Source organism: Ptiloglossa arizonensis, chromosome 4 (genome assembly GCF_051014685.1).
Source record: "Ptiloglossa arizonensis isolate GNS036 chromosome 4, iyPtiAriz1_principal, whole genome shotgun sequence".
Lineage (NCBI taxonomy): Eukaryota > Metazoa > Arthropoda > Insecta > Hymenoptera > Colletidae > Ptiloglossa > Ptiloglossa arizonensis.
Genome location: NC_135051.1, coordinates 24,115,023 through 24,129,830, shown reverse-complemented (window position 1 = coordinate 24,129,830; position 14,808 = coordinate 24,115,023). Strand labels below are relative to the sequence as shown.

The 14,808-nt window shown below is 45.2% G+C and overlaps 2 protein-coding genes across 6 annotated transcripts in view; one reads left to right on the top strand and one right to left on the bottom strand.

The window, feature by feature from the left end:
• Klp10a (kinesin-like protein 10A) overlaps positions 1-12,565 on the top strand; it is a 26,211-nt gene extending 13,646 nt beyond the window's left edge. Inside the window, exons 5-13 of one of the 5 annotated variants that reach the window (XR_012991930.1) lie at positions 90-504; positions 1,730-2,303; positions 2,648-2,897; positions 2,990-3,144; positions 3,691-3,897; positions 4,275-4,449; positions 5,085-5,979; positions 7,199-7,291; positions 8,895-9,031. Coding sequence is in view for 3 of the 5 variants with exons in the window: in XM_076310678.1 (XP_076166793.1) it covers positions 90-504; positions 1,730-2,303; positions 2,648-2,897; positions 2,990-3,144; positions 3,691-3,897; positions 4,275-4,449; positions 5,085-6,001; positions 8,895-8,924 (2,723 nt within the window). In the remaining 2 variants the exon portion in view is untranslated. Of the gene's footprint in view, positions 1-89; positions 505-1,729; positions 2,304-2,647; positions 2,898-2,989; positions 3,145-3,690; positions 3,898-4,274; positions 4,450-5,084; positions 6,002-7,198; positions 7,292-8,894 lie in introns of all 5 variants that reach the window. The other 4 variants (XR_012991931.1, XM_076310678.1, XM_076310680.1 and 1 more) reach the window with 4 other exon arrangements.
• On the bottom strand, positions 12,426-14,808 carry Fic (FIC domain protein adenylyltransferase). Its single transcript, XM_076310682.1, has 3 exons — positions 14,475-14,808; positions 13,507-14,386; positions 12,426-13,403 (listed from the first exon to the last, which is right to left on the bottom strand). Exons 1-3 carry the CDS (start codon positions 14,674-14,676, stop codon positions 13,028-13,030), a joined length of 1,458 nt encoding a protein of 485 aa, XP_076166797.1. The 5' UTR covers positions 14,677-14,808; the 3' UTR covers positions 12,426-13,027.

The following is a 14,808-nucleotide window of genomic DNA, read 5'->3' as shown; positions in this document are numbered from 1 at the left end:
GAATAATGGATCGTTCGCAGCGGTTTCCTCGCGCTCGTAGTTCGTTCGATTTCCATCGAAAGGTCTCGGGACTAATGTATCGTTTGCAGCGGGCTCTAACAGGCAATTGTCGCGACAAATATCTGGACGACCGACGAACATTATGCCGCCTACAACCACGGTAAACGGACACGGTGACTCCGTGACGGGGTTGACCGCCCGTCGGGAACTAGAGAATATACCACCGATGCCTGCGACTACCCAGGCCACCAACCACGTGCCCGCGACGACTCAGGCGAAACAGAAGCAGCAACAGCAGCACCAACAGCAGCTGCAATCTCAGCAGCAACAAACTCAAGTGGAGAATGGTCGGAACAGACGTTCAAACGTGGTGAAGGAAGTCGAGAGGCTGAAGAAGAACAGGGAGGAGAGGAGGCAGAGACAAGCGGAGCTCAAGGAGGAGAAGGAGGCGCTCATGAACCTAGATCCGGGCAATCCGAATTGGGAATTCCTTGCCATGATAAGGTTAGTCGATAATCTTTTGTTTCCACCACTTGATCTCCTTTCCATCGGGGGCTTCCCCTTTATAGCGCGGTATGTATAGGGCCACTAGGAAAATTTCAAATACGAGAGGCAGTATTTTTTTTTATTTTCGAACATTCTGAACATTTTTTTTATATTTGTTCAGAGTCTAAACATATATAAGTACATATACTGGACTTTAGATTCACTGCTGTTCGAGGCATATCTATATAATCTATTTAACCTCACTAGAGACGAATAACTGTATTTGAGATTCTAACCAGTGGTGATTTATGAGGCGTATCAATCTTGCGACGATGTAGCTGTGTTGTATAGGATAATTACCTCGTTAAAGGTCCCAAAAGGAGTAGTCGTGCCCCTTGATCGTACATTGTCCCGCATCAAAGGCCGATACCGCGGCGGACGATCTAAAGATGGTATCAGCCTTTGATGTCGCTGCAATGTTAAGATCAAGCGTTTAGGGCGTTCGGCGAGATAATTTCCCTATATTATTAGGAAACTCGATTATGAATATTTATTGGAAATTTTAGCGGCGACTTTCGTATTACAATATATCCAATGTGTTCCAATTTTACGCGACCAGATATTGCCTCGAAATTAAACTTCATAATTTGCATCTCATGGTACTTATAAAATTGCAAACACCAGTTTATTATTAGGAAAGATTAACGCGCAAAATATACGATGAAACAAAATTATATTTTTATTGAAAAGATATATAAAATATTATATAAAATATTATATAAAATATTATATAAAATATATAAAATATTCATGTTTTAACCCTTTGCACTCGAAGTATCTTTGCTACCAAAAACCAACGCCTCGAAAAAATTCTTTAAGTCGTAAAATTAATCTGAAATGGAACATTTTTATACACTTCGCATACACGCGTTTACACTCTACAAGAACGTGATATTTAAATTCGAATTTGAATTCCATACCACCAAGTTTTCCCGGATCGAAAATAGTACACTGAATTAGATGGCGACCGAGGATCTCCTCTCGAGTCCAAAGGGTAAATATTTACATACATGCTAACAATATTAACAATATTTTAAACAGTTTGATGTATCACAGACATTTTGTGCGAATATTTGCAAAAATATTCCACGATAAGTGTACAAATATTCTAAAAGGCTAACCAATCCACCATCCTCGTCTCATCACGGATCAAAGCTCACGACGGGATCGTTTCCGTTCGCAGAGAGTACCAGAACAGCATCGACTTCAGGCCCTTGCGAGAAACGGACACCGTGGAAGACCATCAGATCACTGTCTGCGTAAGGAAGCGTCCGTTGAACAAAAAGGAGAACACGCGCAAGGAGGTGGACGTGATCAGCGTGCCCAGCAAGGACCAGATGGTCGTGCACGAGCCGAAGGCCAAAGTCGATTTAACCAAATACTTGGAGAACCAAATCTTTCGATTCGATTACGCGTTCGACGAGACCTGCACCAATGAGATCGTCTACAAGTACACCGCGAAACCATTGGTCCAGACGATCTTCGAGGGCGGTATGGCGACGTGCTTCGCCTACGGTCAAACGGGCAGCGGGAAGACCCACACCATGGGCGGTGACTTCAATGGGAAGACTCAAGACTGTAAAAAAGGTATCTACGCCATGGTGGCCAAGGACGTATTCAAGTGTCTCAAGATGGCCAAGTATCGGCCGTTGAATCTGGTTATATCCGCCAGTTTCTTCGAAATCTATTCGGGCAAGGTGTTTGATCTGTTGGCGGACAAAGAGAAACTGAGGGTATTGGAGGACGGCAAGCAGCAGGTATAGACTATAACGGGTGTGTTCGTTTAACCCTTTTCACTCGATGCTGTTCTGTTACCGGAAACTAGCATCACGACGAAATCCTTCGAATCGTGTAATTAATTTCAAACGGAACATTTTCGTTTCAATGTTTCATATACATATTCGTTTACACATCTTACAAGAAAATAGTGATTGAATTTTAATTTCAATTCCAAACCACGATGCGTTTTCCAAATCGGAGAAAAAGTACACCGAATTCAGTGGCGATCGAGGATCGCCCCTCGAGTGGAAAGGGTTGATAACAATCACGGTCGACGACGCACGGTTGTTAGAGTTTTGTTCATTGTCGTGGGTCGTCCTAGGTGCAAATTGTTGGACTGACGGAGAAAGTCGTCGAAACGTGCGACGAGGTACTGAAGCTTATCCAACACGGGAACAGCGCCAGGACCAGCGGGCAGACCAGCGCGAATTCCAACTCGTCGCGATCGCACGCGGTGTTTCAGATCATAGCACGGTCCCCGGGCACTCACAAGGTGCACGGTAAATTTTCACTGATCGATCTGGCCGGGAACGAGAGAGGAGCGGACACGTCGTCCGCCAACAGGCAGACCAGTGAGTGGCTTTTTTTTTGTGTAATTTTGATTCGCGAGATGGTCTGCTCCTGCGGGTGACCCACAGGATGAAACGGTTGCGTTGATTCGCAGGAATGGAAGGCGCCGAGATCAATAAGTCGCTGCTGGCCTTGAAGGAGTGCATTCGCGCGTTGAGTCGCAAGGGCACGCACTTGCCGTTCAGAGCTAGCAAGCTGACGCAGGTTCTGAGGGACAGCTTCATCGGCGAGAAGTCGAAAACCTGCATGGTGATTGCTCGTGGGATTCGCGAACGTACCCAGGGTGTAACATAATTAAGCTCGGGGAAAGTTATACAGAGCTTAAAGACGATGAAACGAGCTAGAGATAACGAGATAACGTTCTTTTTTAATAGGATTTCGATATTGGATACCGGCGAGTATCTGCGGTAGCTATTATTGCGAACTGAAATTTTGTATACTCGCCATTGTGTCTTCGGAGGGTCATCAATGGATCGGTGAGCTTCTTCCGATTAAAATGAGTCCAAACACGACCATGTTCGGACGACTTTTAATTATAAATTATTAGAATTGTTTATAACCGAACATGGTCCGAAGATGGTCGTGTTTGGACTCGTTTTAACCGGTAGAGTTTTGCCAAACTGTTGGTAATACTTTTGTGAACATTTGTTCATTAATTGAACTACAGATACAAGTTACCAAAGTTCATTGTTTTTAAGTGCTGAATCTCTCGTACTATGTTATATCCTGTACAACGGTGATCGGTTTGCCTAGGTGGATGTTCCATATTCTAAGACCGTTATTTCGTATTTACAGATAGCGATGATCAGTCCAGGAATGAGTTCCTGCGAACACTCGTTGAACACTCTAAGATACGCGGACAGAGTGAAGGAACTAGCCGCAACCGATCCGACGGAAGTGAAAGTTTCGCCGACGGATGGCGATCGAGATCCAAAGATCGAGGAACAATCGAACAACAGCGTTCTGTCAGACAGTGATTTGGCGCAACTTCGCTCGCTGAACGTAAGTCCCTCGTTACCTCTTTCCATCGACCGCTGCATTAATTAAATTAACACGTCGAGTGCCGCGCCAATTCGCGTGACTTTTCATTCATACCGCGTAAGTGACGGTCGACGTTTATTACATTCATTATATATTTATAAGACACGGCTTACAACATCCGTAAGACTATAGAAATAAACATCGGTGGCCCCCACGGTACGATGATATCATTGTACACGATAATTGTGTACCACTCGAGGGACGCTGAAACATTTACCGTTTCTTGCACAAAATGATCAAAACGAGTATTTTAAAATAAAACGCGGCGCTCAACATGTGTTAGCCAAACATTTCGTTATTGTTCCTTCATCTCGACATTTCGCGATTTTCCCACCCAGGAGGGCGAGATCTCGCAAGATCTGTACACTTTCCACGAGGCGGTATCCGCGCTGCAGATGTTGGAAGAGGAAGTGCTAGACACGCACAAAATGGTCATGGAAGGTACAACCAGATTCCTCAATGACGCGCACACTGTGTTTAGCGCGACGCACGAAGTAGACTATGACCAAGAAGGTAAGATCTGTTCTGCTTGGCGTATACCGTATAAATTCGCTTCCAAATTTTTGTTTTCTTTTTTTTTTTTTTTTGATGTGTTCATTATTTCGTGAATTGTTACGTTTTCCCGCCAATTTCGGTTAGTCCTAGCAAAAAAAAAAGTTAGTTTTCTCTGCATGCGCACGCACCCCGCTCCCTCTTATTCGTTTATGAATGGAATGCAAAAACCGGTTATTTACATATTTTCCTGCCCCCCCCCCCCTGAGCGAGACAAACGTACTCTCGGCTTTGCAACCGTTTATCTTTTTATTTTTTTCTCTCTCCCTCTCTCTCTCTCTCTCTCTCTCTCTCTCTCTCTCTCTCTCTCTCTCCACTCGATAATCGCATGCCTTTCGGAACGGATCGTGTTTTGCGTTCTGCGTTTGTGCATATTCCGAGAACCGTTCGAACGGTTACGGATATCGGCCCCCTTCTCTCCACCAAATCCCCCGGTCTCTCGGAGATTCGACGGTCGGACTTGTGGGGCAGGGTAGTGGGGAATCACAGAACGTGGGTGGGTGGGGGCAGTAGTAAGAACGGTAAAAAAAAATGGAGAAGCGAGCAAATATTGTGTGACTCTTTGAGGCGTCATTGTGTGTGAAATTTTGCAACAGATTCGCGTGGTAAACGTAAGGCATACACAAGCTGCACGTTAAAACGGAAAGACGGCAGGACAACGACGACAACGATGACAACTACAACTACATCTACTACTACAACTACAACAACGACCATGACCACAACTGCGTTATATAAGGCCGATGAACCAATGAGCCACGATACTACTGTCAACGTCACTGACGTCGTCTCGGACGACGAGTGGTCCATTCTGAATAGGAACGTTAATACGACGACAAAGGACTCGTTAAAGTCCCCGTGGAAGGACGAGTTAGTAGAACGCGAGAGCGACGATAGCTCGAGCGACACCGAGTCGAACATCGGGAGAGCAAGTGACTCGTCGACCATGGTCGAACGTATCTCGAGCACCGAACGCTTCGCGGGGAAATATCCTATGAACGTAAACCTCCACGCGCGCGGCGGTGAACGCGACAGTAGGGGGCGGTCCGTGTCCACGGGGCGCAGGAAGACGCAGAAGTACCATTGGTCGGGCACGTTCAACGCTCGCGCAAGGAAGTATGCGACCCTCGGCGAGAGATCGTTGAACGCGCATGCGTGTCGCTCGTTGTACGAGATCGTCCCGGACAACGCCAATTACAATTACAACTTCGAGGCGTTCGACAACGAGAAGCCAGCGAAGAAAACGAAGCTCTTCGGTTGCGAGAAATTCAATCTCGAGTGCGACGAGACAACGACGACGACGACACGCTCCAAAGATCGTTCGAATGTCCGACAAGGAGAATCGCGCGACGGTTGGAAACGAACGGAGGACTTGCGTAGAAACAAAAGCAGTCTCGAGCGACGAAACGGGGGCTCGTCTTTGTCCGAGTGTTGTAAACTCTTGCTGACGTTGGTGAAAAACTTTCTGCTCTTCTCGCTGCTGCCCACCGTGTACGTGGGCTTCTTCGTCTACGTAAGCAGAAAGCAAGAGCAATAAATTAGAGAGAGAGGAGAGCGCCATTGTTCGCGGGTTGCTCGTGGTTTCGGTCCTCGAGGTTGTTCGATCAACGCCTTGAACGTTGCGTTCACTGCGACAATTTTACCGTATATAGTTTTGTAACCACGTTATAACGTACTCGTAGGTGTTAAGTTTTAACAAATTTTAAATCGTTGAAACCCCTCTTCAATTGGTCGCGTAGTGTTTATTTTTTAATAAGCCATCCGGTAAATCCGGTGCTCGTCGATCCTGATAGGTCCTCCGAGTGCCTCCGAATCGTTCCGGGGCTCGGTCTCGCAGTGCGTGTTGTTCGTGCGAACCGTGATTCGCGTCAACGATTCAGATTGGGGAATTTGGATCGTGAATCGCGTTATCGGCCCGTGGATCGTAGTTGCGCGTGTTAATTTGGAATTAGTACTTGGTATCGTAGGGTCGTTTCTAACCTATTAGAATTACTCTGCAAACAGTAATATTATTCTTACCGGAACACGTTGAATGGTGGTCACCAGTGACCGGCGTCTGAAACGTTTACGTTTTAACATTAAAATTTAAACTTACACCGCTTCTCTAGAGCGCCCACGAGAAACGAAACATAAACTTTTAAATAACTTGCCGTCGTTAGTAATACAAAATAACAAGTACACCTAATTATCGAATAGTTTGAACAGATGACGACGGCATACTTAAATACGATGTGTCAATCAACGTGATAAATACGTTAATAGTACAGCAGAGGTACGTACGAGAATGAAATAATGGACTTTTCAAATGTAATTAATTATATCGGTAATTACACGGAAGAATGTGAAACGAATAGAAAGTTCAACGTCGGCGACCCAATGATACCAACTACGGGTGAACGCGCCAAAGATCCGAGATCCGTGGCTCGGTATCGGGAGAATCGCAGTTCGTACGAATATTCATTCGCTGTGAGAGCAGTCTCGGGCGTTAGTGAACCCACGAACGAGCAGAGTCCGCGCGACCGAGGCACGCGCCATGTTTATTCGTCGAGATGCAATAGAGATTAACAGAGGGCGCCGTGTGTCGTCTCTCTCGCTCGTTTCTCGGTCGTTTGCTTTTCTAGCTTTCCAGCAAGAGAGTGATGCAAGCATACACCGTACGCAATACACACACACACACACACGTTTTGAACGTTATAACGAACCCTTGCAGATTTGAGACGGAAAAGAACAAAGTTTGAGTCGCCCTACCCGAGGAGGTTCTCATTGCGTAGACGTCTGATAGAGAGAATGCAATTTTCCGACGGTACGAAAAATCAAATCAAATTCGATTCGCAAAATCATAAAGAATCGCCTGAGAAGGAAACCGCCCGCTTAACCTTAATACGCACTCGAAGTTAACACCAATTGCTGGCCATTCATGCATCTACGCCACTGAAATCCTCAAAAATAATGCCACGAGTGAATTTCTCGCATACACCGCGAAATCGACGACACATATCTCGTTAGTCTCGAATGTTCGCGAGGGTGCTCAACTTTCTTCTTGCCGGGCAATTTGGGCGGAGGATATAACCCATGTGTCTTCCCCTCTGCGAGTAGATCTTAAACGCGTGCAAACGTTTTCTAATTTTCTTTCTTTTCGTTCTCTTTTGTTCGATTTTTTTTTCTTCTTTTTTTTTTTTATCTTTTACGAACCGACGCGACAGTGAGCTCTCGTTCGACGCACGGGACACGCGAACCATCGATTTAGAGCGGTCGACGAGACACGCAAAGTAGCCATATGCACAGCGTTCTTTTTTCTATGTACACGGCTCGAAGTATTATTGTTAAATAAATATTATTTTTGTGGATTACCAATCTAACGGTATTGTTTCCTTCGCACACTAATTCTAGCCTGTAACATACTCGATCGCGGCTGCGATACGCTTTGAAAATGCTATAACTTCTTTTCGAGTCCAGGCTCGACCGAGTTGCTGGCTCCCGGAACCGAATTCGGTTCGATTCATCGACGAGATCGAACACGACCGAATCTCGAGAAACGTTTTCGATTCGATGCGAACGATCGGTGCACAGTCGGTCAGAATGCATTCCCAGCACGTTAAGGATCATGTGATTTTAGCGACAGTAGAGAAATATGGATAGATATTTCTGTACGATAGATTATTGTTTTTGTTTTTCTGCTTATACGCGAGTGTGAGTTTAACAAATACGAATAGTTTTTGCCTTTCTTTTTTCTTTCTTAATTTTTTTTTTTTTTTAACGTAAAAATTTGATTTGCGTGTTACACACTCGAGCATTGTGTTCAGATTAATAATCTGTATCGTTAAGTTACACGGTGCTTGAAGTAATTAAAAAGTCTCCATATCGAGCAATGGGGGCAATCGACAAAAATTTGCATAATTGTGAAGAACACCGTACCGGGTAGAGATTCCGTGAAATTCTACTCGTTTGTCAAAATAATTACTTGTAAATATTCTCCCATGTGTCCCTTCACTTTACTTTGATGCAAAATTCGACAATTTTACCAGTAAGAAATTTCCATGAACAATTCTAAAACGAAATATTACTCGCAACAATTTGTATTCAATTGTTCTGTCGCGCTTGGAACAAAAGATTACCAGAGACACCGATAAAACTTCCCAAATATTTTCCCAGTTGTTTAAAAAATCAAAAATCTCTCCCGAGAACGATTCCTGGCCCATTGTGCATCGCACCGTTGCCACCGACTACTGGCTTTGGCATTCACACAAATAAAATAAAATAAAATAATAAAAAAAAAAAATCCCCCTCCAAAAAAATTAAAAATAATTTCCATCAGGCTCAATCGACTCACCAAAATCGCGAGACCCGAGCACGACCTCCCTCCCTCACCAAAAACCGTACGACTGAAATTGTTTTGTCTGTTGCAGCGTATGCCCAAAAATGGGAGCAGCTACTGATGCAGCAACGCGACACCTTGAACGCCGCGATAGATCAAGTCAGTCAGTTTCGTGGGCAGCTCCTGCAAGAGGAACAAATCAGCCAGAAGATGACGCGAACTCGTAATTTACGGTACAATTAAGGTGGATCCTTTTGCGCTAAAGGGAGGTAGAATCGCGGTTATACATATATATTATATATCAACGTTCACCACGAGGATAGAGTAACGCGGCACGAGAAGAGGAAGAGGGACCAGGGTTTCACGGAAGGCCAAGGGAGGAGGTAGCGAACGTAGACGAGTGAATCGATCGCGAATCGATCGCGCCACGTCCGTCGTCATGGCCTCCTGATGATGACGATGACGATGGTGCTCGTCGATAACAATTTTTTCGGTCTCTCGCGAGCCACGAATTTTTCCTTCTTTTCTTTTTTCTTTCCTTCGTTCTCGTCTCGCGATCAACGTCGTCGTCGTAGTCGTAGTCGTTGTCGAGAAGAGAGACAGAAAAGAAGGGAAAAAAAAATCGTGTCCGATCCACGCTTCTCCCTCGATACATGTGATCCACGAGAGAGATCGCGAGCCAGAATCCCGTAGCGCGCGTGAATAACCGTCCATAGATTCGCGAGAAGCGTTCGCCTGGTCGCTTTCCTACACCACGTCCTCCATCCCCCCTCCCCACTCCTTGACCCCACCCCCTTCCGTTCTCGTGCCGCGCGATACCTTATCAACGCGCGATCGAGCTTCGATCGCTATCGCCTAGCGTGTCGCTCTCTCCGTCTCTCCCTATCTCTCTATCCCTCTCTCCCTTCCACTCTGAAACGTACCGATGAACAACACGAACGATCGAATCAATTTTTCTCATCCCCCCCCTTGCATTCCTGTTACAAACATCATCGAAACAGCGAACGACAAAGACGAACGTTTTGTCGGGACCAGGATACTACGTGCCGGGTGTAACTCCCATGGAGCATCGATAGGAAATAAGAAGGAAAAAAAAAACGAGCAGGGGAATCGAAGCGAGAGAATTGACGAACGAGTGCGCATGCGCGCATGCACGAGAGGAGGGAGCGACACAGGCATGTGTGCGTGTTCGTCGTGTACAACACGGGGGACGATAGAGACACTTGTGTGTAAGATTTTAGAAAACGCATCCCGGTTTATCCTTCAGGAGTACTCAAGAACCGGACACCCTCGTCGGTTCCTAATTTTAGTCACCCCCCCCCCCCCCAACCCTCCCTCCCCCAAAACTCCTGAATCATTTTTTCGCTGTACGCGTCGAAACTTAAAACGAACATTGTAAATGTACCGTGTGCAAGGATCCGCTCCTCAAACCCCTAAACTCCCCCTACAACTCGAACGTTTTCGAATAAATTTAAGGATAACAAATCGCTATGCGCGTCCATCGAGCCTTCAATATTATAAATATATATATACACACATATATATATATATATTGTATGTATATCCGTGCACGCGCGAGAAGAGTCCTCCGTCGCTGAGCGTGTTTCAAAGAATTCTTTTTTTTTTCCCTGTTTTTTTTTCTATTTTTAATTTTTTCTCCTACGCATATGCACACGTACACACATGCGCGCGCACGCGCGCGCGACTGTCGGACCTTTTCAACGTGTATGTGGTCCTTTTTATTTCGTCCGTCGACGAATCGACGAGACTCGTTTACAACGTTGCCGATTAAGACACGATTCAATTTTGCGCGCGAATTCTGCACGCTCCCGGAGCACGAAAATCGCGAGAACACGGGGCTTGGATGGAATTTTCGAGAAAAAGAAAAAAATAACAAAAACGAGACCATCCTGTCCAGAGGCGAGCCTCCGATCGACATCCGTGTTTCGTGAAGATCCTCGATGATGTTCCACGCGAGCGTGCGACGCAATCACGCCCCCGTATTCGCAACGAACCAAATAACGACTGATTTTCGAGACGATAATCGCTTAGCTAGGAAGAAGAAAATATTACACGTGCAGGAACTCGACCCCGAGATTGATAGACTAGACTGTATACCTATTTTAGATACTTCTGTGCTTTACTTTCGTCTACAATTTTTTTTTCCTTTCCATTTTTATTCTTTCTTTCTCTTTTTTTTTTTTGTTTCATTTTCGAAGATACTGCCCCTCAGCGTCGTTGTCGTTTGATTTCTTGTTTGTACTTTTTCACCATCGCAATGGTGCGCGAACGTTACGGAGAAAATCTCCCCCTACCGGACGAACAACCGCGATCCTGTAGCGATTTGTTTCACTCTGGTTACGCGTCCCCGTGGACGCCCGTGACGCCCGTTTAACGGTCGCGGAAAGAGGTTATAATCGCGCGTGTCCGTGCACGAATAGAAACGCGTTCCTTCCTCCGTGACGTCGAGCGACTCGTCGATACTGCACGCGCGACCTATCGATCCACGGGACCTTGGGATCGCGCGAACCGACGAAAAGAAAGGGGTCAGAGGGAAGGAAGCGCGAGCGAGAGCGAATGTGTGAATAAGTGAGAGAGAACGAGTGCGAGAAGAAAAAAGAGAAAAAGAAATAATTTTCAAAAGCGGTGTGCGTACCGCCGACATACACGTCATTGGCGAAGTATAATTTTTTTTTTTTTTATAGAAATGTATTTATACGGACTAACCGAGCGTGTAATGTCGCAATTAGTAACGAGGAAACAAAAAAAAAAAGAAAAAAGAGAGAGAAATTTGCACGTATAGCGTAACGGACGCAACGTTTTTTTTGTTCCACTCTTGAGAGAGAGATATATATATATATATACTACGTATCGAAATCGAACGCACTCGAGAAACCGGTGCAAGAAGTCGCCTCTGTATCGTTTCTTTCTCCGACGAAGTGTCGATAATGTTTTTTTCATTAGACGTAAAAAAAAAGAAAAAAAAAAAATTAAAGTTTCCTAGAAATCGTGAACCCTTCAGTATTTTATTTTTTCTTTTTTTTTTTTTTTAGTTTTTTTTATTTCTCCGGTCTTATCGTTATTTTCGTAGATCGGCCGGCTTTACGAGAGTCAGCTCGGTCCCAATTGGAACGAGCGGTGAAAACAAGGGCAAATGGATGAAGATCGGTTTCGAATCGATCGCGTGGTTTTACGCTTCGAAGGTAACGCCGTTAACAACGCGTTTGTACTAATAATTCTACAGCCGGCGAACAACGGTACGCGTCGCGTGTAGCTTGACGTTCGATAACGTCTCATACCGTTAGTATTTTTGATAAGAAAATAGTTACGGAGAAAAAAATCGAGGCGAAGTGACGCGAAAAGAAACAATTTACTTACCCAGTGGCAACGTATTGTCGTTTCCCAACTTTACACTTTTTCTCTCTCCCGCGCGTTAACCCAGAAATAAATTTTACTTTATCGCTTGAACGAGTAAACAGATATGATAAAATAAAACGACGATCGTTTTAAAGGATAAGAAATGGCAGGTCCGTTTAACGTACCAACGTACAGGTGTATTCCTAGAAATTTGTATGGAAGATGGCCGTAACAGAAAAAAAAAAGAAACAAAATACACGAACAATGATTTCCAAAATAACAGATTTATTAAAAGCCGCGCATGTATTTACAATTCTGTACGTCTGAGATAACTTGACCAGCGAGTAACAATCGCGCCGTTGCTCCGTAAGTTTAAACAGGAGATATACCCGCGTTTAAAATTCATCTTGTTAAATATATTCCCTTACACATATACGTATTATATTCCTTATGTTAGATCACAGTCTTCTCGATAAATTTTCACACTGTACTTCGTAGTGTCTCTAATTGTATACGATAGAGAGCTCAAACGAAAAGTAATGGAAGCATTTTTGTACCGGCTAATTGTCATTTAAGGTACTCTTTAAAAATCAAAATCGTCCGAACCCAAAGGAGATATTGCGCTTTTCGTGAGAGCGGTTCTTCGGGCCCGATATCTGGCCCGTCGGAGACAAATAAATAAATAATATTGTTCGAGCATACCGCTCGTCCATTCCACGCGAACCATTTATGCGATTTCTAAAACGAATCGCTCGATCGATACGAACGATAGAGGCAAGAATGGATGGATGGATATACACGACTTAATGCTACTGTTCTTTGGTCTAGAAAATACTTTTGAATATCGCGTCGGATCATCGGTATCGCTCAGTCGTCGTCGTCGTCATCGAATGTATCGATGATGTCATCGGTATCTTCCAAAGCGATCGTCTTGTGCTTCACGGTGAACAAGGTGTCTTGGCTGAGAGCGGGGACTTGTTTGGAATACTCGCTGGTCGCCCACAAGAATAGGTCTAGCGTTTGTTCCGTGCATTCCGCTATGAACCTAACGAACGGTCGGACATCCCTCGTGTTCGCTATTTGCAGATTCTCGTAATAAGTGTGTCGGTGCTGCTTGTGAATAATAACGGGTGGATAACCGGCCTGCATGAGGATCATGTTCATAAGCAAACGAGACGTTCTACCGTTTCCGTCGGAGAACGGATGTATGTGTACCAACTTGTAATGCGCCAGAGCCGCGTACCTAGGGAAAATATTCAATGAATGAAATAAAATGTTAGAGAGGACAACAATTTGTTGAACCGAACACATAGGCGACAAAGTACGGGAAAATCGTGCCCGCTTACCTGACAGGATGCATTCGAATGGCCCTCTCGCTGTTCAACCACAACGTGAACTTTTCCATAAGATAATGTATATCACCGGGACCGGGAGGCACGTGTCCACCGACGTAGACCTGGGTACGTCGAAACTGACCGCCCTGTACAGGATCCACGTGACCCAGCACGCGTTTGTGTATCTCCAATATGTCTTTTATAGAAATAGAACCGACTCTGTTCATCAACGTCGCGTTGATGTACTTCATGGCGGCGTCCAATCCCAGGATTTCGTTGTGTTCGTCGATGCTCTTACCACCGACTGCGGTTCGCGTCTCGACTATGGCTCTGGTCTGGGCTAAATTCATCGTGTTCCCTTCTATACCGACCGTATGATAGATATGTTGAAAATACGCCTCCTTTTTCACGCGTATCAATGCCGCGTTGTTGTCAGGTATTGCGAATAATGCGTCTCGCTTCTCGTCTATACGCCTGAGCATTCTCCGATCCAGCTCTTCGACCACACGAGCCGTTCTCCGACTGTTCGTCAATGCTCCCTCGTGATTCGGTTGGTAACTCAACGCGCGTACGTAATACTCGTCTGCTTTGATAATATTATTCTGCGTATACTCCAGAAACTCCCCGTAATGATTCAAAATATCCGGATGACTAGGTGCCAACGCCACCGCATGCTGGAACAATTTCACCGCTTTCTTTTGCTTTCCCGATAATTTCATTTCTAGCGCCAAATGCAACGAGGTTAAAGCTTCCGCGGTGGATGCCGCTCTACTTTGGATTTCTGACCGATCTTCCGATTGAAAACTCGATGGTAATGCCACGTCCAAGGTACCTTCGTCGTAGACGTTCAACGTCCCCTCCGAAGGAAGCGGAATGAATACGTGACGATAGTCTGGAAAAATGACGATGATTATCCCGAAACGAGGTTATGAGCCGTCGTTTATGAGTTTAGAAGAACTAGTCAGGTTCGTAAGACTCACCGGGCAGATTCTTCGACGAGTCGTGGATATATCGAGACAGGAACGTCCCGATCACCGCGACTGCGACTCCCAACACGAAAACGAGAAACACGACGAAACGATTCACCGTCATAGCGACAGTCGCATCCTCTCGCGATCTCCTTTTTACGTAAATGGGCGTCTCGTTGAACGTATAATGCAGATTCGCGCGCGACACCAGCATGTTTTCACGATGAATCCACGGAGTGACTTTCTTCGAGTGACGATCAGCAACATGCTCCCGAATATCTTTGACACACAACTTTCTAGCGACCCGGAAAGTTCGGGCCCAGCAACGCGTCGTTCTGCGACGACA